Source organism: Pseudophryne corroboree, chromosome 5 (genome assembly GCF_028390025.1).
Source record: "Pseudophryne corroboree isolate aPseCor3 chromosome 5, aPseCor3.hap2, whole genome shotgun sequence".
Taxonomy (NCBI): Eukaryota; Metazoa; Chordata; class Amphibia; order Anura; family Myobatrachidae; genus Pseudophryne; species Pseudophryne corroboree.
This window is the reverse complement of record NC_086448.1, coordinates 243,242,127-243,267,819: the sequence shown is the minus strand read 5'-3', so window position 1 is coordinate 243,267,819 and position 25,693 is coordinate 243,242,127. Positions and strand designations below refer to the sequence as shown.

Below are 25,693 nucleotides of genomic sequence, written 5' to 3'. Positions count from 1 at the left end.
ACCTTGTACATTGGTCATTTAAACTTCCCCTTTATACACTGAAGCTCCATATTTCACACATCCATATAAACTGAACTTCTATACTTTGCCTTTAGTCTGCCTGCCATATTTCACATTTATCTACCGGTCTTCTATATTCCACCCATACACTACAGAGTCAAATGCAGGATTTCCAGAATGGAGCTTCTAAGCGCTTGCATGGGGATTCCTATTTACCTAGCATTGCAGATGTAGCACTACTGCTGCAATTCCTGTTCTGTTATTGCCATATCAGGATGGTAATAACATATTAATATAACTTACTTGACTTGTCATTAGTGTTGGTAGGATAGACTTGCTGGTACTATGACAGCCACAGACAGCGTATCTCAAATATTCGCACGCCACTGGGATCGGTTCAGGGCAGCTGCTAGTCATCACCAATGGGAAAATGCATTGGTTAAAGGTCTTGGGCAATATGCTTAAACCATGTTTTCTTTGGCGCACCATGTGCTATTTCCCATCCATTTGGACGTGCATTATTTAGGCACAGTTATGGTGTTCTTTTAAGATCCATTCTGTGTACATGTCCAAACCACTTTAAACATTGTCTTTTAATATTGGATTCAAGTCTGGATTACTCTTGAAATGACCAGACTATACAAATCACTATATTTGAAATTGTGCTTTTTTTTCTTTGAATAAAGAATTTTTTAATCAATGAGATATTTTAAGCATCTTTTAATTAATTTACTAATTTTAATCTGCACACAGTGGGATTTCTGAACCACTAGAAACCCTTCAATAGGTCTGGGTTCCAATGTATAGGTTGACAATCAATAGGTCGACATAGTTAAAATGTCGACACAATGGGGTCAATTCTATTCAGGGACAGTTGAATAGCGCCAGGAATTAGCTCCCGACGCTATCCAATTCAGCTCCAGTTAAGTCGGTGATGGCCCGTTCTTGCCGACTAAACAGGTTGTTTTGTCGGGTGAACGGGCATTCTCCGACTTAACTCCCCGGCGCGAGGCTGATTTTCGACAGTAGCTCCCGGCTAGCATGCAAAAGCTGCACTGGCCGGGAGTTACTCCTCAAGTGCAAAAGCATTGCCGCTGTGCGATGCGTTTGTACTTCTGCGGGGGAGCCCGACATGTGGGGCGGACTAACCCTGTCCCCCCCGCATGTCAGTGTGCCTGATTGAAGCCCTGCAAAATTTTGCAGGGCTACGATCAGGTCTGAATTAGGCCCAATGACATTGTAACATGCACTCTGACTTTGCATTCTGTATACAAGGGGGTCATTTATGGTCCTGCAGGGTGCACTGAAAAAGGGCAGGGTGCTTTTACACATTTAAAAAATGGGCAGGGTGCAGCACCCTGCTGAAACAGCCTAGAAGGAACACTGTTAAGTTTTACTAAAGATGGATATGTTAAAATTTGTACAAATGTACAGTACTGGAATGACCCTATACAGTCTCTAACACGCAATCTTATATGTTTTTGGACTCTTAGAGGAACTTCATGCAAACATGGAAGGAAACATACTGAACTTCCATAATTAACCAGTAAACACTAAAATGTGCTTATTTCACCAACATACATGCTCTTCTAGGCAGCACCCATTCACTGAAGCTCCACATTCAGGATTCAACACAAGATTCAGCAACAAATAAACTACATAAAATGACAAGGTTCACATAGATTCCACTTAATCTGTCCCTTGTGGTTGTGCATAGTGGAGACAGCTATTCTACAGGCTGAGATAATATTCCTGAGAATAATTCACTAGTAACATTAATGAAGCATGAAGTGCTGCTGGTTCACTGTGAACTAATAAGATTGCTTCCTCATAAATATTAGTTCAGCTCACAATATGACAATCTTCTCTGTCAAGAGGCCACGGGAGAACATTAAAGCACGTTAGACGTGCGGAGAAGTGTAGGATTTTACCAAAAGGTAGCATTTTGCTACAACTTTACATGTACATTTGTGCATAACATACATACAATCACCAATGAACTCAGTCTTTAAATACGCAGCCCTGCCTCATCATCTTTGAGCCACCTTTCCTTGGTGATCCAGCCAGTACTAAGCAGCTGTTTGCACATTACTGTACTTTAACTAGAGATGTGCGTACACCAGTGTTTTCGTTTTAAATCATCATGTTGTGGTTTTGGCAAAACCACCCCCAATAGTTTTGGTTTCCTTTAAAAATTTATAAAAGCAGCTAAAATTATGTAACTTGTTCCAGTATAAACATCAATAATATTCATTTACAGTCACGGACAGTCAATTTTGAACACCTCACAACATTGTTTTCACCAATATTAGCCAAACGCAGCAGCGAGCTGGCTGCCTAAACTAAGCAACAGGGCAGTGGCACAAACATATAGAAGTTTATAAGAATATCATACATATAAGAATATAGTACACATATGAACAATAATTGCACAGCCGTGAGAGATAGGATCTCGGTTCAATAAACAACTCTATAGAATGTACAAAATATTTATTATCAACACAATTCTCCAACCAGCAAATCCCAGGCCTCAGGACAATAGAAAAATGAAATAAATATATTTACAAAGTTCATAAAAATACACTGGAATTGATCATTAAGAATGAGACAAACAAACTACTCCAAACAGGAAATCACAGGCCTCTGGCCAATACAAGTAATTACTAACATCTGGTGGGGATCAAGGATGGTTGCAAGCTCACAGAGCTCGCATCCTCGGCACCCCAATAACCATTGCTGTGTATTGCCTACGCCCTGCATACAGAGGAATTTCACCAAAGGAAGGAGCGGAGACCTCTGTACACACAACTCGTCAGGGGCTGCAGCAGGGCCCAGGGACCAAACTGATCAGCGCATCAGAGGGACTCCGAACAGTGCTGCATCTACCGCCACCTCCTTAACCTCCTTCCACCCGATGGGGGGCTTGCCTGGTGTATGGAACCACCACCCCCCCCCCCACCCCTCTTCGCCTGGAGCCTGTGGCATTGCCTCTCCAGTCTTCTCTGAAGCAGCTGATCATGGTGCTCCGTGGATCTCCATTGACATAGTTGGAAGACTGTCATTCGTCATCCTCACCGTCATGATTGTTAATATCACCCCCACTAGAAGAATGCACCATTACACGTCTGGTTTTTTTTGTTTGTTTTTTTTATTGTAATTGGCGGCACAGACCTTCCTCATTTTATTTACAGCTCATTTTGATGAAAATCAGTTTTTGAAATTTTTTGGATGCAGCCTGCTACGCCAATCACTCACAAGGTCCTGGCTGTTCTAAATACTCTTTCCGAGTACACAACTGTGAAACGAGGAAATAACTAGTCTACGCAATCCAAAAACGCAATATCCGAGATTTCCAGGAAAGTTACATTTTGCCTCAGTTTGAGATATGAAATTGGTGGGAAGACCCGAGTCAGGGCTCAGATCCACTTGGAAACCCCAAGTTTGTGTGTATTCAGATTTCAGCAAAACTGAACAGCTCATATCTAAATTCCATGCAGTGTTAATTTATTCATAGTGCAACCTTATTGTGCTTTGCAATTGGGAACAAAACAGTAATAAAACAAAACTGGGTAATAACAGCTCAACAAAAGAGGTAATATCACTTACAGAGCACTACTCATATAACTATTTATCTCAGCAATGAATTGCGAGCATAAGAGATGTGCATCTATTGTATATGATACCCAAAACAAACATGCTACATTAGTAGTCATTATTTGAATACTCCCACAGATATGCAGAATGTATTCAGGACTCGGTATTTATCTCTCCGACAACAAAGAAGCAGAAGATAACATGTTTCTCTTTATTCAGCAAGATGTATGAATCTCTCAACATGACCTTTCAGCACAACACTAAAGATGTCATTGTTTTAGCAAAAACATTTCCGCTTCTCCAGCAGCTGATTCTTGTGTATATCTGTTAGTGTCTTTAGGATATTATTGTGTAAATTAGCAGCCTCCTAAAAAACTGATATTGAAGGAACTAGGTCTGGCAAGCCTATGAGGTTCTATCTAAAAAAGCAAGTGTTTATTCCCTCAAACTAAAATATGCATCAAAGCCAATTACTAAAAGGTCACTTCCCATATAAAACTTGTCTATTTAGGGATTAAAGTGTTAGTGTTATTTGCAGACCAAACCAAATCAGCTTAAAAACATTAAAGCATGCTGCTCAGTAAGTATCTATGCCAGTTTCCATAGACAAGGGAGGTGGTGACACAAAATAAAATGGTCTTTATCTTCATAAATACACATCAAAGCATAAGGTTCATTGCACAACAAAGTCCAAAGTAAATCATTATAAAAATAAAGATATGAATAAATTGTCTTTCAATCAAAAATATTAAGGGGTTGATCCTATTAGATGCACAGGGAGAGATTTGCTGTTACAATGGAGTAGAAACACCACCAACAACACTTGCCTATTCCCCACCTCATGGCCCAATCTCACACAAGACTCTGGGGCAGATGTATTAAGCCTGGAGATGTGAAAAAGCAGTAATAAAACAGTGATAAATGCAAGGTGATAACGCACCAGCCAATCAGCTCCAATATGTAAATTGACAGGTAGGAGATGATTGGCTGGTGCATTATCACCTTCCACTTATCACTGCTTTATTACTGCTTTATTACCGCTTTATCACTACTCCAGCCTTAATACATCTGTCCCATTATTTGAATGCTGCTCTATGGGGCTGCCAAAAATCCAGCGAGTCTAAAGGTACTGTAAGTGTGGCATATAGCAGCACAGACACGCAGAATCAAGCCCTAAACGAAGAGAATTAGCATTACTGCTAATAGACATGTGACATAACATCACTGCTAAATTAAACCACTTCACCTTCATATTTGGTATAAAAATATTCCTTATGTGTGACAGTCTTAACATAAAAGAAGAAGTGACAGTATAACAATATATTATAAACACCTCCAGAAAAACAGCTTAATAAACTGATATATTGTATGACTCAAATTAAGGTCTTAGATCTTTCAACAAAGACGGAAAAACAAACTATATATAATTTCTACAGTTTAACAAAACGTGATAAAAGTTTCTCATTCATACTCTAGGATGAACCTTTAGATTCAGGAGAATCCTATTCACTAGGAATCAGTTACTTTCCTCAGGCAGTTTGTATTTTTGCAATTACCTGTAGAAGACCGCTAGGTTCCTTGTGAATTGATAAGGCTGCATTCATATGAATATAGGATGAATTTGCTGTGTTTAACCAAGATGTGCACTTTATAAATGATGGTATGAAATCACTTAGGATGCATCTTTAGCATCTTGTAAACAAAGACAGAGCCCAAAATACAACCACTGATAACAGCTGAGATTGTACAGAATATGCAGATTTAAATGAGCCAGCTCTGTTTTAAGTCTTTGTCAATCAACATAATTATGTATCACACAACCAAATCGAAAACGAGAACTGAAACTCATGAACCACAAAGCACCTATCCACCAAGCAAAAACAATTTGAAAATAAATCTTCATTAAATTCTCACTTACCTGCAGTTTGGAGGCGGATCCAGTGTTATCTCTGCAAGTTCTTTTTGAATTCTGGAAAGGAAAGAAAATATAACAACCCATTAATTATATTTATTTAGATTAATATACTAGTCCTAAAAAAAAAAAAAAGTAGAATGCTGTTTATTTGATCTCCAATTATCCAAAGTGCCAATATACAAGATAAAAAAAAAATCCATTTTATATATATATATATATATATATATATATATATATATATATATATATATATATTTGCAGAAGAAGCCGGCACTCAATAATCGTAAGTGTTATTTGCCTTGGTGCCCTCCTCAGACGCCTTGCAGCGAGTGGTGTATAGCATATAAACGGCGGCTCTCCAAGGACTTATTAGTTGCAATAAATGTAGGTGACTAACACCATGCGTTGCTGTTAACGTTTCAGTTTATTAACTGACGAAAGTTTAGTTAATAAACTGAAACGTTAACAGCAACGCATGGTGTTTGTCACCTACATTTATTGCAACTAATAAGTCCTTGGAGTGCCGCCATTTCTATGCTATATATATATATATATATATATATATATATACACACACCTGAGGTAGTCTGGAGAAAGGGACATATTTCCACCTGGCTGAAACGTGATGAGTACTGGTTGTATGCTGATTCTCAGATAAGCTGTCTTTTACTTTCTCTAATGTACGGGCATTTACCCGTTTTATGAGGCTCTGAGATTGTAAACTGGTTCACACTATGTATGTTTTTATATTTAAATTTTTATGTACTCTGGGAAATAAATGTTGGAAAAAAAACCCATTGGTGTCAGCGAACTTGTGAGGATCATTCCAAAAGACATGAGATAAGCTGTCATTTTATCATGTGTATGTGCCACTTATAGCCCTTTTCTCACACACATTTTTATTGCTCCCATTGCACTAGGAGGAGCCCTTGTCCTTATTGTGTTTCATACATACACATATATATATATATATATATATATATATATATATATATAAAAATTACTGTTTTTTTATGGTATTTTGGCCCATAAACACTAAATTGTACAGTAGAATTATGGGAAAAAACCTACACTCATATACAGATGTCCAATCATCTGAAAAACTGATTGTCACTCGATCTCGTTAGGTTCAGATAATCTTGGTTCTACTGTATATTTAACAATAGCAAAAATAAACACAAACAGGGTGAACATATTAAGCATCAAATATCCTAAAAACAACATAACAAAGCAAGTTGGGTACAGCAATGTGAAACAGAATACAGACTATAATGTCACTATTTATAGAACATGAGCAATGGGAATTCCCAGCTCAGTGATGAGCTGTGATCTGACTTTCAAACGCAAAATGTTTGACAAGCCAACAAAGATTTTATAAATTTGTGTTTTTTGACTTGGGAAAATCTTTGTGCTGTATCTGGAACATAAAATATTGGCATAAGTAATACCAACATAGAAAACAACAACCACTACCCTTCATTAGGATGGAATACAGTATTTAGTAGCTGGAAGAATGCAGTCCACAAAAATGACCATAAACAAGAACTTTACAAATCCTTTTTTGCAAATCAACTTTCTATTGCCACATATTATTTCACAAAGTCCATGTTAGATTTCCTGCATTATGTACCAACATGTTAATGTTTTTTCCAATAGCTAAAATAAATGGAATGTTACCTTTAAAATGTATCCTTTCTAAAACTGGGAATACAATATGCAATAATCTGGCAGCTCATCTGCAAAACCTGGCTGGTTGGAATGAAAATGTGGTAATGCTTGAGAGCAAACAACAATCGACCATTTGCTCCCAAACACTGGAAAATGGACAAAACTGTTGTTCACACATATTGGTTAAATCCCAAATTTAACCAGTTCATCTGAATAACAAGTTTTGTCCATGTCCTCTTCTCCAGACTTCTTCAGGTAGTGTTTGGGAACAACTGGTCGATTGTCCTTTGCTCTCAATACCAGCTTTTTATTTTTCCAACCAGCCAGATCTGGGCAGATATTTGTACAGTGTGTGCCTATCATTAGTCATAAAAATTATAATTTTTTTCTTTCAATTTTCCCCGGAAACATTTTTCACAAATATCTTAATGCTCACTAGTTTCAGACTGTAATAAAGAAAACAAAACTATACTGTAGATCAGATAATGTCTTTCGGGTTTTTTTCCTTCTGCATTCAATATGCATCTCTTCCTTCCATTTAGCATATAGAGAATAGGTAATACACATGATATACATAAAAATCATTACAGAATGTGTATGATAACTGACGGATGTCATCCATTCACTATTGTGAGACTGGGCAGCTTCTTCATAAAGAGAGCAGAGAATAGCTCAGAGTAAAGGTGTACACACGGTGAGATCCTTGATCCTTGCTATGCCCGATTTTGACTATGCGATTTCCCTTGAACTCCCCCAGAGCCCAGATAGCACAGATTTTGACTAGAACATGGGTGTGGTATAGCTCATAGACAGTTAAAAGATAGACAGTCATTAGTTAGACACTATATGGTCGACAGTCAAAAGTCAGACAGAGTCAAAAGAAAAGTCAGACAGTCAAAAGTCAGACAGGGTCATAAGTCAGACACTAAAGAAAAAAATATATATTTTTTGTGTTTTTAAACATTTTTTAACCCAAATTTGGTGAAATTCGTCCCCTTGCGGGCTCGCTATGCTCGCCACACTTCGAGCTCGGTGTCTCGCTCCGCCACAACTTTACTAAACGTTAATCGTTTGTGACATGGATAGTAAATGAGGCAACAGTTGTAGAAAAAATAAGAATTTACTCACCGGTAATTCTATTTCTCGTAGTCCGTAGTGGATGCTGGGGACTCCGTAAGGACCATGGGGAATAGACGGCTCCGCAGGAGACTGGGCACATCTAAAGAAAGATTTAGGACTATCTGGTGTGCACTGGCTCCTCCCCCTATGACCCTCCTCCAAGCCTCAGTTAGGAACTGTGCCCGGAAGAGCTGACACAATAAGGAAGGATTTTTGAATCCCGGGTAAGACTCATACCAGCCACACCAATCACACCATATAACACGTGATAGGAACCCCGGTTAACAGTATGATAACAAATGGAGCCTCTGAAGAGATGGCTCACAACAAAACCCTATTTTTGTAACAATAACTATGTACAGGTATCGCAGACAATCCGCACTTGGGATGGGCGCCCAGCATCCACTACGGACTACGAGAAATAGAATTACCGGTGAGTAAATTCTTATTTTCTCTGACGTCCTAGTGGATGCTGGGGACTCCGTAAGGACCATGGGGATTATACCAAAGCTCCCAAACGGGCGGGAGAGTGCGGATGACTCTGCAGCACCGAATGAGAGAATTCCAGGTCCTCCTCAGCCAGGGTATCAAATTTGTAGAATTTTGCAAACGTGTTTGCCCCCGACCAAGTAGCTGCTCGGCAAAGTTGTAAAGCCGAGACCCCTTGGCAGCCGCCCAAGATGAGCCCACCTTCCGTGTGGAATGGGTTTTTACAGATTTAGGCTGCGGTAAGCCCACCGCAGAATGCGCCAGCTGAATAGTGCTACAAATCCAGCGCGCAATAGACTGCTTAGAAGCAGGAGCACCCAGCTTGGTGGGTGCATACAGGATAAACAGCGAGTCAGTCTTTCTGACTCCAGCCGTCCTGGAAATATAAATTTTAAGGGCCCTGACTACGTCCAGCAACTTGGAATCCTCCAAGTCCCCAGTAGCCGCAGGCACCACAATAGGTTGGTTCAAGTGAAAAGCTGAGACCACCTTTGGGAGAAACTGAGGACGAGTCCTCAATTCTGCCCTATCCATATGGAAAATCAGATAAGGGCTTTTACAAGACAAAGCCGCCAATTCTGAAACCCTCCTGGCCGACGCCAGGGCCAACAGCATGACCACTTTCCACGTGAGATATTTTAAATCCACAGTCTTAAGTGGTTCGAACCAATGTGATTTCAGGGATGCCAAAACCACATTGAGATCCCAAGGTGCCACTGGGGGCACAAAAGGAGGCTGAATATGCAGTACTCCTTTGACAAAAGTCTGAACTTCAGGCAGTGAAGCCAGTTCTTTTTGGAAGAAAATCGACAGAGCCGAAATCTGGACCTTTATGGAACCCAATTTGAGGCCCAACGTCACCCCTGCTTGCAGGAAGTGCAGGAATCGACCCAGTTGAAATTCCTCCGTCAGGGCCTTCATGGCCTCACACCAAGCAACATATTTTCGCCAAATGCGGCGATAATGTCTTGCGGTGACATCCTTCCTGGCTTTGATCAGGGTAGGGATGACTTCCTCCGGAATACCCTTTTCCTTCAGGATCCGGTGTTCAACCGCCATGCCGTCAAACGCAACCGCGGTAAGTCTTGGAACAGACAGGGTCCCTGCTGCAGCAGGTCTTGTCTGAGCGGCAGAGGCCAAGGGTCCTCTGTAAGCATCTCTTGAAGTTCCGGGTACCAAGTTCTTCTGGGCCAATCAGGAACCACGAGTATGGTTTTCACTCCTCGCCATCTTATTATTCTCAGTACCTTGGGTATGAGAGGTAGAGGAGGAAACACATAAACCGACTGATACACCCATGGTGTCACTAGAGCGTCCACCGCTATCGCCTGAGGGTCTCTTGACCGGACGCAATATCTTGTCAACTTCTTGTTGAGGCGGGACGCCATCATGTCTACCTGTCGTTTTTCCCACCGGTTGACCAGCATTTGGAAGACTTCTGGATGAAGTCCCCATTCTCCCGGGTGGAGGTCGTGCCTGCTCTTGCCTGGCTTAGGGCATTGTAAATGGCCCTTAGCTCCAGGATATTTATGTGAAGAGAAATCTCCTGATCTGACCACAGTCCTTGGAAATTTCTTCCCTTTGTGACTGCCCCCCAGCCCCGAAGGCTGGCATCCGTGGTCACCAGGACCCAGTCCTGTATTCCGAATCTGCGGCCCTCTAGTAGATGAGCCCTCTGCAGCCACCACAGCAGCGACACCCTGGTTCTGGCCGATAGGGTTATCCGCTGTTGCATCTGGAGATGGGACCCGGGCCATTTGTCCAACAGGTCCCACTGGAACGTCCTTGCGTGGAACCTTCCGAATGGAATTGCTTCGTACGAAGCTACCATTTTTCCCAGGACTCGTGTGCATTGATGTACCGACACTTTTCCTGGTTTTAGGATGTCTCTGACCAGAGATGACAATTCCTCGGCTTTTTCCAGTGGAAGAAACACTTTTTTCTGGTCTGTGTCCAGAATCATTCCCAGGAACAGAAGACGTGTCGTCGGGACCAGCTGTGACTTTGGAATGTTTAGAATCCAGCCGTGCTGTTGTAGCACTTCCTGAGAAAGTGCCAACCCCACTATCAACTGTTCTTTGGACCTCGCCTTTATCAGGAGATCGTCCAAGTACGGGATAATTAAAACTCCCTTCTTGCGAAGGAGTATCATCATTTCGGCCATTACCTTGGTAAAGACCCTCGGTGCCGTGGATAACCCAAACAGCAGCGTCTGGAACTGATAGTGACAGTCCTGTACCACAAATCTGAGGTACTCCTGGTGCGGAGGGTAAATGGGGACATGCAGGTACGCATCCTTGATGTCCAGGGATACCATGTAATCCCCCTCCTCCAGGCTCGCAATAACCGCCCTGAGCGATTCCATCTTGAACTTGAACCTTTTGATATAAGTGTTCAAGGCTTTTAAATTTAAGATGGGTCTCACCGAACCGTCCGGTTTCGGTACCACAAACATTGTGGAGTAGTAACCCTTTCCTTGCTGAAGGAGGGGTACCTTGACAATCACTTTCTGTGAATACAGTTTTTGAATAGCCACCAACACTGCCTCCCTGGCAGAGGGAGTTGCCGGCAAGGCAGATTTTAGGAAACGGCGGGGGGGAGACGTCTCGAATTCCAGCCTGTACCCCTGAGATACCACTTGAAGGACCCAGGGATCCACCTGTGAGAGAGCCCACTGTGTGCTGAAAAACCTGAGACGTGCCCCCACCGTTCCCGATTCCGCCTGAACAGCCCCAGCGTCATGCTGTGGACTTACCGGACGCAGGGGAGGACTTCTGCTCCTGGGAACTAGCTGTGTGCTGCAGCTTTTTCCCCCTTCCTCTGCCCCTCGGCAGAAAGGATGAGCCTCTAGCCCGCTTATTTTTCTGGGGCCGAAAGGACTGTACCTGATAATACGGTGCTTTCTTTTGCTGTGGGGTAGCCTGTGGCAAAAAAGTCGATTTCCCAGCAGTAGCTGTGGAAACGAGGTCTGAAAGACCTTCCCCAAAAAGTTCCACCCCTTTATAGGGTAAAACTTCCATGTGCCGCTTGGAGTCGGCATCACCTGACCATTGCCTAGTCCATAACCCCCGTCTGGCGGCAATGGACATAGCGCTTATTTTTTTATGCCAGCCGGCAAATATCCCTCTGTGCATCACGCATGTATAAGACCGCGTCTTTTATGTGGTCAATCGTTAGCAAAATATTGTCCCTATCCATGGTATCAATGTTTTCCGACAGGGAGTCTGACCACGCAGCAGCAGCACTGCACATCCAAGCTGATGCAATAGCGGGTCTCAATATAATGCCAGTGTGTGTGTATATAGCTTTTAGGGTACTTTCCTGCTTTCTATCAGCAGGTTCTTTTAGGGCGGACGTATCCGGAGACGGTAGTGCCACCTTCTTTGATAAGCGTGTCAGCGCTTTATCTACCCTAGGGGGTGTTTCCCAGCGTGACCTATCCTCTGGCGGGAAAGGGTACGCAGCCATTAACCGTTCAGAAATGATCAATTTCTTATCTGGGGAAGTCCACGCTTCCTCACACACCTCATACACCTCATTTAATTTGTCAGATGCAGGAAAAACTACTGGTAGTTTTTTCTCACCAAACATAATAATACCCTTTTTTGTGGTACCTGGGGTATCATCAGAAATGTGTAATACATTTTTCATAGCCTCAATCATATAACGGGTGGATCTATTGGAGGGTACACTCGTCTCATCATCGTCGACACTGGAGTCGGTATCCGTGTCGACATCTGTATCTGTCATCTGAGGTAGCGGGCGTTTTATAGCCCCTGATGACATTTGAGACGCTTGGACAGGCACAAGCTGAGTAGCCGGCTGTCCTATGTCGTCAAACCTTTTATGTAAGGAGCTGACACTGTCACGTAATTCCTTCCATAAGTCCATCCACACTGGTGTCGACCCCGCAGGGGGTGACATCACATTCACAGGCATTTGCTCCGCCTCCACATCATTATCCTCATCATACATGTCGACACAGCAGTACCGACACACAGCAGACACACAGGGAATGCTCTTACAGAGGACAGGACCCCACAAAGCCCTTTGGGGAGACAGAGGGAGAGTATGCCAGCACACACCAGGGCACTATATAACACAGGGATATCACTATACAGAGTGTTTTCACCTATAGCTGCCTATAATATATATATACTGCGCCTAAATTGTGCCCCCCCCTCTCTTTTTTACCCTTTCTGTAGTGCAGGACTGCAGGGGAGAGCCAGGGAGCTTCCTTCCAGCGAAGCTTTGAGGGAATAATGGCGCCAGTGTGCGGAGGGAGTTGGCTCCGCCCCTTTTTCGGCGGGCTTTCTCCCGCTATTTTATCGTTTCTGGCAGGGGTTAATATACACCTATATAGCCTCTGGGGCTATATATGGTGTTAGTTTTGCCAGCCAAGGTGTTACTATTGCTGCTCAGGGCGCCCCCCCCCCCAGCGCCCTGCACCCATCAGTGACCGCAGTGTGTGGTGTGCATAAGGAGCAATGGCGCACAGCTGCAGTACTGTGCGCTACCTTGGAGAAGACAGAAATCTTCAGCCGCCGATTTTCCGGACCACCTTCTTGTTTCTGGCTCTGTAAGAGGGACGGCGGCGCGGCTCCGGGAACGGACGACGAGGTCGGGTCCTGTGTTCGATCCCTCTGGAGCTAATGGTGTCCAGTAGCCTAAGAAGCCCAAGCTACCACCACTTAGGTAGGTTCGCTTCTTCTCCCCTTAGTCCCTCGTTGCAGTGAGCCTGTTGCCAGCAGGTCTCACTGAAAATAAAAATAAGAATTTACTTACCGATAATTCTATTTCTCGTAGTCCGTAGTGGATGCTGGGGACTCCGTAAAGACCATGGGGAATAGCGGCTCCGCAGGAGACTGGGCACAAAAGTAAAGCTTTAGAACTACCTTGTGTGAACTGGCTCCTCCCCAATGACCCTCCTCCAAGCCTCAGTTAGGATACTGTGCCCGGACGAGCGTACACAATAAGGAAGGATTTTGAATCCTGGGTAAGACTCATACCAGCCACACCAATCACACCATATAACTTGTGATCTAAACCCAGTTAACAGCATGATAACAGAGGAGCCTCTAGAAAAGATGGCTCACTACAGCAATAACCCGATTTTTTTGGTAACAATAACTATGTACCAGTATTGCAGACAATCCGCACTTGGGATGGGCGCCCAGCATCCACTACGGACTACGAGAAATAGAATTATCGGTAAGTAAATTCTTATTTTCTCTGACGTCCTAGTGGATGCTGGGGACTCCGTAAGGACCATGGGGATTATACCAAAGCTCCCAAATGGGCGGGAGAGTGCGGATGACTCTGCAGCACCAAATGAGAGAACTCCAGGTCCTCCTCAGCCAGGGTATCAAATTTGTAGAATTTTACAAACGTATTTGCTCCTCTGGACGCTGGAAGGTGAGTATAATTTTTTCACAGGTACCCTCGGATCGTCGGAGACCGTGGCAGTCGGCGTGTCAACATAGGTAAGTATGTGTGTGTCGACGTATGAAATAAAGTTTTACTGTCACGGTGTGTGTGTCCTGTTTTTATTTGGGTATTTTTTTCCCAGTAGTACTACAGGTACCAGCGGGCCCGTTTTTCTCCCGCATGCTGGTACTTGTGGTTCTCCAAGTACCAGCTTGCGGGGGAGGCTTGCTGGGACTTGTAGTACTGCTGGAAAAAACAATATTCTTTTCATTATCACAAAAGGCTATCAGCCCCCCCATCCGCAGCCCATTGGATGGGGGGGACAGCCTCGGGCTTCACCCCTGGCCCTTGGGTGGCTGGGGGGGGGGGACCCCTTGATTGTAGGGGTCCCCACTCCCCCAGGGTACCCCGGCCAGGGGTGACTAGTTGGATATTTAATGCCACGGCCGCAGGGCACGGCATAAAAGTGACCCCCGGCTGTGGCATTATCTGTCCAGCTAGTGGAGCCCGATGCTGGTGTGAAAAATACGGGGGACCCCTGCTCGTTTTGTCCCCCGTATTTTTTGCACCAGCACCAGGCGCAGAGCCCGGTGCTGGTTTTAAAAATACGGGGGATCCCCTGTCAATTTTTCCCCCGCATTTTTAGAACCAGGACCAGCTCGAAGAGCCCGAGGCTGGTTATGCTTTGAAGGGGGGACCCCACGCCATTTTTTTAAAGGATTTTACCGTTCCAGCAATAAAAAAAAAAATAATAATAATAATATTTTAAAAAATATATAAATAATATTTGTGCCTCCAAAAAAAAAAAAAAAAGTACCTAATCCCTTCTAATATAAATAGATATGCTATTCCTAAAAATAAAAAAACCAAAAAAAACATGTTTAAAATTTTTTTTATTGTTTTCACCCTCCAAAGTGTGGCGGATTGAAAATGACGAATTTGCTGTCTAAAAGCACTGCTGTCGAATTTCCAAACTTGAATTGAATATGCTTTGGTCGAATTGCAGCACTTGTATCATTGCAGAAAAGTCGAATTTGCAAAAATTTGAATTTCAAAAAGTCGAATTTTGAATGTCCGTTTTTTGGTCGGAAAGCACTGAATTGCATAGGCGAATTTTTTTTTGGGGCGAAAATGACCCGAAATTCGACAATTTCGGGAATTCGACCGCAATTGCATATACCCCTATATCTTTCCTGGCTTTGATCAGGATAGGAATGACTTCATCCGGAATGCCTTTCTCCTTCAGGATCCGACGTTCAACCGCCATGCCGTCAAACGCAGCCGCGGTAAGTCTTGGAACAGACAGGGTCCTTGCTGGAGCAGGTCCCTTCTTAGAGGTAGAGGCCACGGATCCTCCGTGAGCATCTCTTGAAGTTCCGGTTACCAAGTCCTTCTTGGCCAATCCGGAGCCACGAATATAGTGCTTACTCCTCTCCATCTTATAATTCTCAGTACCTTGGGTATGAGAGGCAGAGGAGGGAACACATACACTGACTGGTACAACCACTGTGTTACCAGAGCGTCTACAGCTATTGCCTGAGGGTCCCTTGACCTGGCGCAATACTTGTCGAGTTTTATAAACATGTGGAAGACTTCTGGGTGAAGTCCCCACTCTCCCGGGTGGAGGTCGTGTCTGCTGAGGAAGTCTGCTTCCCAGTTGTCCACTCCCGGAATGAATACTGCTGACAGTGCTATCACATGATTTTCCGCCCAGCGAAGAATCCTTGCAGCTTCTGCCATTGCCCTCCTGCTTCTTGTGTCACCCTGTCTGTTTACGTGGGTGACTGCCGTGATGTTGTCCGAATGGATCAACTCCGGGTGACCTTGAAGCAGAGGTCTTGCTGAGCTTAGAGCATTGTAAATGGCCCTTAGCTTCAGGATATTTATGTGAAGTGATGTCTCCAGGCTTGACCATAAGCTCTGGAAATTCCTTCCCTGTGTGACTGCTCCCCAGCCTCGCAGGCTGGCATCCGTGGTCACCAGGACCCAGTCCTGAATGTGCGGCCTTCTAGAAGATGAGCACTCTGCAACCACCACAGGAGAGACACCCTTGTGCTTGGTGACAGGGTTATCCGCTGATGCATCTGAAGATGCGCCCCGGACCATTTGTCCAGCAGGTCCCACTGGAAAGTTCTTGCGTGGAATCTGCCGAATGGGATTGCTTCGTAGGAAGCCACCATTTTTCCCAGAACCATTTCATTGATGTACTGAGACTTGGCTCGGTTATAGGAGGTTCCCGACTAGCTCGGATAACTCCCTGACTTTCTCCTCCGGGAGAAACACCTTTTTCTGGACTGTGTCCAGGATCATCCCTAGGAACAGAAGACGAGTCGTCGGAATCAGCTGCGATTTTGGAATATTGAGAATCCAATCGTGCTGCCGCAACACTACCTGAGATAGTGCTACACCGACCTCCAACTGTTCCCTGGATCTTACCCTTATCAGGGAATCGTCCAAGTAAGGGATAACTAAAATTCCCTTCCTTCGAAGGAGTATCATCATTTCGGCCATTACCTTGGTAAAGACCCAGGGTGCCGTGGACCATCCATACGGCAGCGTCTGAAACTGATAGTGACAGTTCTGTACCATAAACCTGAGGTACCCTTGGTGAGAAGGGTAAATTGGGACATGAAGGTAAGCATCCTTGATGTCCCGAGACATCATGTAGTCCCCTTCTTCCAGGTTCGCAATCACTGCTCTGAGTGACTCAATCTTGAATTTGAACCTCTGTATGTAAGTGTTCAAGATTTTAGATTTAGAATCGGTCTCACCGAGCCGTCCGGCTTCGGTACCACAACAGTGTGGAATAATACCCCGTTCCCTGTTGCAGGAGGGGTACCTTGATTATCACCTGCTGGGAATACAGCTTGTGAATGGCTTCCAAAACTGCCTCCATGTCAGAAGGAGACATCGGTAAAGCCGACTTCAGGAAACGGCGAGGGGGAGACGTCTCGAATTCCAATTTGTACCCCTGAGATATCACCTGAAGGATCCAGGGGTCTACTTGCGAGTGAGCCCACTGCGCGTTGAAATTCATTGAGACGGGCCCCCACCGTGCCTGATTCTCCTTGTAAAGCCCCAGCGTCATACTGAGGGCTTGGCAGAGGCGGGAGAGGGCTTCTGTTCCTGGGAACTGGCTGATTTCTGCAGCCTTTTTCCTCTCCCTCTTTGGAATCCGCATCACCTGACCACTGTCGTGTCCATAACCCTCTACTGGCAGAAATGGACAACGCACTTAGACTTGATGTCAGTCGGCAAATATTCCGCTGTGCATCACGCATATATAGAAATGCATCTTTTAAATGCTCTATAGGCAATAATATACTGTCCCTATCTAGGGTATCAATATTTTCAGTCAGGGAATCCGACCACGCAAACCCAGCACTGCACATCCAGGCTGAGGCGATTGCTGGTCGCAGTATAACACCAGTATGTGTGTAAATACATTTTAGGATACCCTCCTGCTTTCTATCAGCAGGATCCTTAAGGGCGGCCATCTCAGGAGAGGGTAGAGCCCTTGTTCTTACAAGCGTGTGAGCGCTTTATCCACCCTAGGGGGTGTTTCCCAACGCACCCTAACCTCTGGCGGGAAAGGATATAATGCCAATAACATTTTAGAAATTATCAGTTGTTATCGGGGGAAACCCACGCATCATCACACACCTCATTTAAATTCTCAGATTCAGGAAAACTACAGTTAGTTTTTCCTCACCGAACATAATACCCCTTTTTGGTGGTACTCGTATTATCAGAAATGTGTAAAACATTTTTCATTGCCTCAATCATGTAACGTGTGGCCCTACTGGAAGTCACATTTGTCTCTTCACCGTCGACACTGGAGTCAGTATCCGTGTCGGCGTCTATATCTGCCATCTGAGGTAACGGGCGCTTTAGAGCCCCTGACGGCCTATGAGACGTCTGGACAGGCACAAGCTGAGTAGCCGGCTGTCTCATGTCAACCACTGTCTTTTATACAGAGCTGACACTGTCACGTAATTCCTTCCAACAGTTCATCCACTCAGGTGTCGACCCCCTAGGGGGTGACATCACTATTACAGGCAATCTGCTCCGTCTCCACATCATTTTTCTCCTCATACATGTCGACACAAACGTACCGACACACAGCACACACACAGGGAATGCTCTGATAGAGGATAGGACCCCACTAGCCCTTTGGGGAGACAGAGGGAGAGTTTGCCAGCACACACCAGAGCGCTATATATATATACAGGGATAACCTTATATAAGTGTTTTTCCCCTTATAGCTGCTGTATTTTTAATACTGCGCGTAATTAGTGCCCCCCTCTCTTTTTTAACCCTTTCTGTAGTGTAGTGACTGCAGGGGAGAGCCAGGGAGCTTCCCTCCAACGGAGCTGTGAGGGAAAATGGCGCCAGTGTGCTGAGGAGATAGGCTCCGCCCCCTTCTCGGCGGCCTTATCTCCCGTTTTTCTGTGTATTCTGGCAGGGGTTAAATTCATCCATATAGCCCAGGAGCTATATGTGATGCATTTTTTGCCATCCAAGGTGTTTTTATTGCGTCTCGGGGCGCCCCCCCAGCGCCCTGCACCCTCAGTGACCGGAGTGTGAAGTGTGCTGAGAGCAATGGCGCACAGCTGCAGTGCTGTGCGCTACCTTGTTGAAGACAGGACGTCTTCTGCCGCCGATTTTCCGGACCTCTTCTGTCTTCTGGCTCTGTAAGGGGGCCGGCGGCGCGGCTCTGGGACCTATCCATGGCTGGGCCTGTGATCGGTCCCTCTGGAGCTAATGTCCAGTAGCCTAAGAAGCCCAATCCACTCTGCACGCAGGTGAGTTCGCTTCTTCTCCCCTTAGTCCCTCGATGCAGTGAGCCTGTTGCCAGCAGGTCTCACTGAACATAAAAAACCTAAAACTAAACTTTTCACTAAGCAGCTCAGGAGAGCCACCTAGTGTGCACCCTTCTCGTTCGGGCACAAAAATCTAACTGGGGCTTGGAGGAGGGTCATAGGGGGAGGAGCCAGTGCACACCAGGTAGTTCTAAAGCTTTACTTTTGTGCCCAGTCTCATGCGGAGCCGCTATTCCCCATGGTCCTTACGGAGTCCCCAGCATCCACTAGGACGTCAGAGAAAAACCTAAACTATACTTTCTTCTAGGAGCTCAGGAGAGCCCCTAGTGTGCATCCAGCTCAGCCGGGCACAGAAATCTAACTGAGGCTTGGAGGAGGGTCATAGGGGGAGGAGCCAGTGCACACCAGATAGTCCTAAATCTTTCTTTAGATGTGCCCAGTCTCCTGCGGAGCCGTCTATTCCCCATGGTCCTTACGGAGTCCCCAGCATCCACTAGGACGTCAGAGAAACACAGAAAGAGAAAAAAAACATTTTTTTTGTGTCTGACTTTTGCCCCTCTCTGACTTTTGACTGTTGACCATACTAATGACTGTCTATCTTTTAACTGTCTGTCTATAGACTGGCACCCATAATACACAATATAGTCAAGATTGACTTGCCCGCACAGTCTATCTAGCCTTGCGATACCAACCCCACGGGAGTGTGCATTGGGATCGAATCAGTATCGCAAGCTGCCTGACACCATGAGATGTGCGCTAACTTTCCTTAAGAAAATCTTACAGATTTATCTCACAGTGAGTACACCCCTTTAGACTCAATGGCTAGGCACTTCACTCTGTGCAGCAAACTATAGGTACAGTAGCTACATTATAAATAGTTGAGGGTGAAGTCTTTAGGCTACATAAATTAAAAGATTAATGTTTTGAGTAGAACTTTCTTGTAAAAGGCTCATAAAGAGACATACTGTAGCAAACCAGCACTCACAGTATTTCCAAATCAAAAACATCTTCATAGTCCCATTGCGAATTTCACGGTTATACAATGTAGTGTAGCTCAAAACCTAGAGCAAATAAAAACATTCTGAAGTAATTTTTTTTTCTTGGCCCTAAATTAGTAAAGCATGACTATTTTTAAAAAGGGAAACAAATAAAAAATATTTGTTTTACATTAGTTGCAACACTGACACGACAGCTGTTACAACACACACAGCGATTTCTACAGCTAGCCCAGTACTTTACTATTAACGCACACAGTTAGTTGATATTTTAGTATACTAAAATGTTGAGTTGTTTTTGAATAAATAAATATACCACAATAGCTGTGTGTATTACAACTGAACCATATACACTGATCCGTTAAAACAGTAAAACCACCTGTCTGTGCTGGCAAAACAGTTATGACCCATTGATATATAGAGTCCACAAGACTGCTGAAGGTATCCTTTGGTATCTGGTACCAATATATCTGCAGTAAATGCTTTAAGTCCTGCAAGTTTTGTAGTGGGGCCTCCAAGGCTTGGACTTGTTTTCCAGCACATCCCATTCGGATTGGAATATGAGAAATTTGGATGCAAAGTCAACACCTTGAACACTGTTCCTCTATCCATTCCTGAACAATTTTTGTAGTGTAGCAGGACGCATTTACTGCTGATAGAGGCCACTGCCATCAGGGTACACCACTGCCATGAAAATGAGTACATGGCCTGCAACAATCTTTAGGTAGGTGGCACGTGTCAAAGTAATATTTGAATGAATGCAAGTAACCCATGTTTCCAAGCAGAACATTGCCCAGAGCATCACACTGCCTCTGCCAGATTGCCTTCTTCCCATAGTGGATCCTGGTGTAATCTTTTCACAGGTAAGCAACACACAAGCACCCAAGCTGTACAAATTATGTAAAAGAAAACATGATTAAATCAGACCAGACCAGTTCTTTCATGGCTTCATTGTCCAGTTCTGACATTCACATGCCCATTGTAGGCACTTTTGGGAGTCAAGAAGGGGTTACCATGGCCACTTTTACCAGTCTGTAGCTATACAGCAAGCTGGGATGCACTGTGTGATCGGACATCTTTCTATCACAGCCGGCATTTACATTTTTCAGCAACTTTTGTTAGTCTGTGGGATCAGACCAGATGCTTTGGTAGGTACTAACTATTGCATACCAGGAAGCCCCTACCAGGCCTGGCATTTTCGAAAATGTTGTGACCAACTGTCTAACTATCACAATTTGGTCCTGGTCAAAGTTGTTCAGATTCTTACGCTTAGGGGTGGGGAGGAGAACTGAATCAGCCCTATTAAGTTAACGGGGAAGGGGGGGGGGGGGGGGGGGGGAAGAAAGGTAGTTTCAGGCTTTATAGACTGGGGATATTTAATTCCATATCCTTTTTCAAACAATCCCCTTTTTAACATCCATTAACTTAATGTGTTAACGAGCGTTAACAAACAGAATCCATGAAAAGTTCACGGACCTGTGCATTAACAGGGTCATGGCACCAGTTATCACGGACTTTTTTTTCCACGTGTTTAGTTGTGTAACAATCCCTGATAAGTCAAGTGCTGCCAACTGACTTCAGGGCTAATTGAATCGCTTCACGGCTTATTGAATTCCCCCCACTGAGTGTCCACTTGCTGCCTAATATATCCCTCCCATTGACAGGTGCCATTATAACGAGAAAGTAAGAGTTATGGTAGACTTACCATTGTTAACTCTTTCTGCGAAGTGCATTGGGTTCCACAGGGAAAACATTGGGATGTAGAGTGGTTCTGGATCCAGAGGCACCAACAGGCAAAGCTTAGCTGTCCCAGGATGCACAGGGGCCCCCTCTACAACCCTGCATCCAGGTACTGTGAGCTCAGTTTTGTTAACCAGTCCAATGCAGGAAGCAGGCAAGAGAGAAGGAAGATGTTAGTCACATAAGAACACATTCTCACAACAGTAGAAGGTACCAGTGGCTAATGCCATACAAACCCAAAGAAGCTAGGTGGATCAGGGTGGGCACCCTGTGGAACCCAATGTACTTCGTAAAAAGAGAGTTAACAATGGTAAGTCTACCATAACTCTTACTTTCTGCAGCAGAGTACATTGGTTTCCATAGGAAAAATATTGGGAATGTCCTAAAGCAGTTCAAGGGAGGGGACGCGCCTTAGCGGATATGAGAATAAGGCGTCTAAAGGAAGCATCCTGGGAGGTGAATGTATCAAAAGCATAGAACCTAAGAAACGTGTTCATTGACCACCTTGCACAATTGTTCTGGGGATGCACCACGTTGGGCCGCCCAAGAAGGTCCAACAGACCGAGTAGAATGGGCCTTAATTGCAGCAGGAGCTGGAAGTCCAGTCTGCGTCTAAGCATGTGCAATCACCATTCTAAACCATTTGGCCAAGGTTTGCCTATTCACAGGCCAGCCACGTTTGTGAAATCCAAACAGGACAAAGAGGGCATCAGACCATCTAAAAGAGGCATCCTGTCCACATAGACATGGAGAGCCATAACCACATCTAAAGAACAATCTTTAGCAGACAAGTCCGAAGGGATAAAGGCCGGGATCACAATCTCTTGGCTAAGGTGAAATGATACCACCTTAGGTAGGTAACCGGGCCGAGTTCGGAGAACCACCCTGTCATGGTGGAAAATCAGAAAAGGCGGACAACAGGACAAAGCGCCTAAGTCCAAGACCCTTCTTGCAGAGGCAATAGCCAGCAAGAACAGGACCTTGGCTGTGAGCCATTTAAGGTCCACCAATTCAAGAGGCTCGAAGGAACACTCTTGAAGTGCTTTAAGAACAATAGACAGATTCCATGGAGCCACTGGTTGGACATAGGGAGGCTGAAAACACACTGAATGAACTTGTGAACATCAGTTATAGAGGCAATCTTGCGTTGAAATACACCGACAAGGCAGAAATGTGAACCTTGAGGGCCACACTGGGGCGATCAGAATCAGCATTCCTCCTTCTTGCTTGAACTTCCAAAGTACCCTGGGCAGGAGTGACACCGGAGGGAATATGTAAGGCAGCTGAAAGTTCCATGGAACTGCCAATGCATTCACGAACACTGCCTGAGGATCCCTGGTTCGTGATCCGAAGACTGGAACCTTATGATTTTGTCGAGATGCCAAGAGGTCCCTGTCTGGTAGACCCCATCTGTCCACCATGAGTTGGAAAACTTCGGATGAAAACCCCACTCTCCAGAGTGAACGTCCTTGCGACTGAGGAAGTCCGCTTCACGGTTTAGGATGCCTGGAAAGAACACTGTCGATATGGACACTTCCAACACTGCCATGCGGCTTCAAGTGTCACCTTGATGGTATATGATATATGGGGTGCAAGATGTTCCACCAGAGTATCCAGCTTTGCAGTAAATGCTTCCCATGGTGGCATCTGACTAGGTACAGGACCTGTGGACTGACTGAGAGGTGTATGACAAACAATGCAGAGACCATCATATAATGCTTCCTCCTCTGTCAAACCCGCGGAGCACATTCTGCATGCTGCAGGGGCTTCCGCTGATTTGCTGCCCTTTTTGTTAGACACTGCACAATGTAAACAAGTGGACTTATACAGTACGATAATATAGCCAGACAAATACAGTAATCTGTGGAATAAACAGAAAAGGTATAGTGTGACTGTAACACAGAAGTAATATACTTATATTTGGATATAAACTTTGTGTACAACTAAAATTCTTAACCCAAACGCACCTAGCCCAGGGTATAGAATACAGTGATAGTTATATCTGGGAAACACTTAAAGTGAAACCACACAACAGTATAGGCACACACAGTCCCATGCAATGCAGAGAATTCTATCACAATAATGCTGCACTGGACTTGTATATCACCACGCGGTCCGGAGACTGGAGGATATAGCAGAACACTCGTACAATATAATCTGCAAGGTACACATTTCTCACTAACGCTGTCTCAGAGACAGGTAGGATACTTGAGTGTAATGTAAAAACACAGCTCTGTATACAGGCGGTATTACATGTGAGACAGTGCCTAGCAATCCATGAGACCTGCAGTAGCATGCTGTTAAGGGTATCCGGTCTCTAGGTCGACCACTATAGGTCGACAGTAAGTAGGTCAACATGACAAAAAGGTCAATATGAGATTTTCACTTTTTTATAGTTTACGATCCACGTGGATTACAATTGAGAACAGTAACCTGTGCCGAGCGCAGCAGCAGCGGAGCGAGGCACCTTGCCCAAAGCATGGCGAGCGAAGTTTACACGGTGCACTAATTGGGGTTCCCGGTCACTGTACAAAGAAAACGACACCAAAGTGATAAAAGGCATGTCGACCTCGAGTCCCTGTCGACCTAGAAACCACGTGAACCTACTTACTGTCAACCTAGACACCGTTGACAGAAGTGTGGTCGACCACCCGAGCAGTCCGCGACTGTGACTATGTCCATGGATGTCCCCGCCGCATGTACTCGGGAACCAGGCCAGCGGGAGTATGCGGCGCCGATTGGGAGGTGATGGAGCTGCAGCACTGAAGTCACCCTGACTTATAGTGCTGCTAGCCCAGAAGAAAAAAGTCTGATTCCTTGTCAAAACAGTAAAAGCTTTCAGGGCTGCCAGTGCAGCACTCCTGTTCAGTGACCTGCTGTGCAGGCACCAACTTTAAAACTGAGAGAGGGCCCCTATGCATCCTGTGACAGCTAAAGCTTTGCCTGTTGGTGCCTCTAGACCCACATCCACTCTACAACCCCAATGTTTTTTTTACTTCATTTCTCTGTGGTTTTAATGTTGTATCTGATCGGAGTACATTTCATGTTGTATAATCTACATGTATACATACTGAGAATGAAAAAAATAAGAATTTACTCACCGGTAATTCTATTTCTCGTAGTCCGTAGTGGATGCTGGGTACTCCGTAAGGACCAGGGGGAATAGACGGGCTCCACAGGAGACTGGGCACTCTTAAAAGAAAGATTAGGTACTACATCTGGTGTGCACTGGCTCCTCCCTCTATGCCCCTCCTCCAAACCTCAGTTAGGGAAACTGTGCCCGGAAGAGCTGACATTACTAGGAAAGGATTTGGAATCCAGGGTAAGACTCATACCAGCCACACTGTACAACTTGTGATAACTATACCCAGTTAACAGTATGAACAACAACTGAGCCTCATTTAACAGATGGCTCATAACAAAACCCTATAGTTGAGCAATAACTATATACATGTATTGCAGAAAGTCCGCACTTGGGACGGGCTCCCAGCATCCACTACGGACTACGAGAAATAGAATTACCGGTGAGTAAATTCTTATTTTCTCTGACGTCCTAGTGGATGCTGGGTACTCCGTAAGGACCATGGGGATTATACCAAAGCTCCCAAACGGGCGGGAGAGTGCGGATGACTCTGCAGCACCGAATGAGCAAACTCAAGGTCCCCCTCAGCCAGGGTATCAAACTTGTAGAATTTTGCAAAAGTGTTTGATCCCGACCAAGTAGCAGCTCGGCAAAGTTGTAAAGCCGAGACCCCTCGGGCAGCCGCCCAAGAAGAGCCCACCTTCCTCGTGGAATGGGCTTTTACTGATTTAGGATGCGGCAGTCCAGCCGCAGAATGAGCCTGCTGAATCGTGCTACAGATCCAGCGAGCAATAGTCTGCTTAGAAGCAGGAGCACCCAGCTTGTTGGGTGCATGCAGGAT

The 25,693-nt window shown here is 44.8% G+C and overlaps 1 protein-coding gene across 1 annotated transcript in view; it reads right to left on the bottom strand.

Annotated features, from left to right (window-relative positions):
- UBE2E2 (ubiquitin conjugating enzyme E2 E2) overlaps positions 1 to 25,693 on the bottom strand; it is a 511,995-nt gene that overhangs the window by 346,885 nt on the left and 139,417 nt on the right. Inside the window, exon 3 of the mRNA XM_063922208.1 lies at positions 5,513 to 5,563. Within this exon, the coding sequence (XP_063778278.1) occupies positions 5,513 to 5,563 (51 nt within the window). The remainder of the gene's footprint in view (positions 1 to 5,512; positions 5,564 to 25,693) is intronic.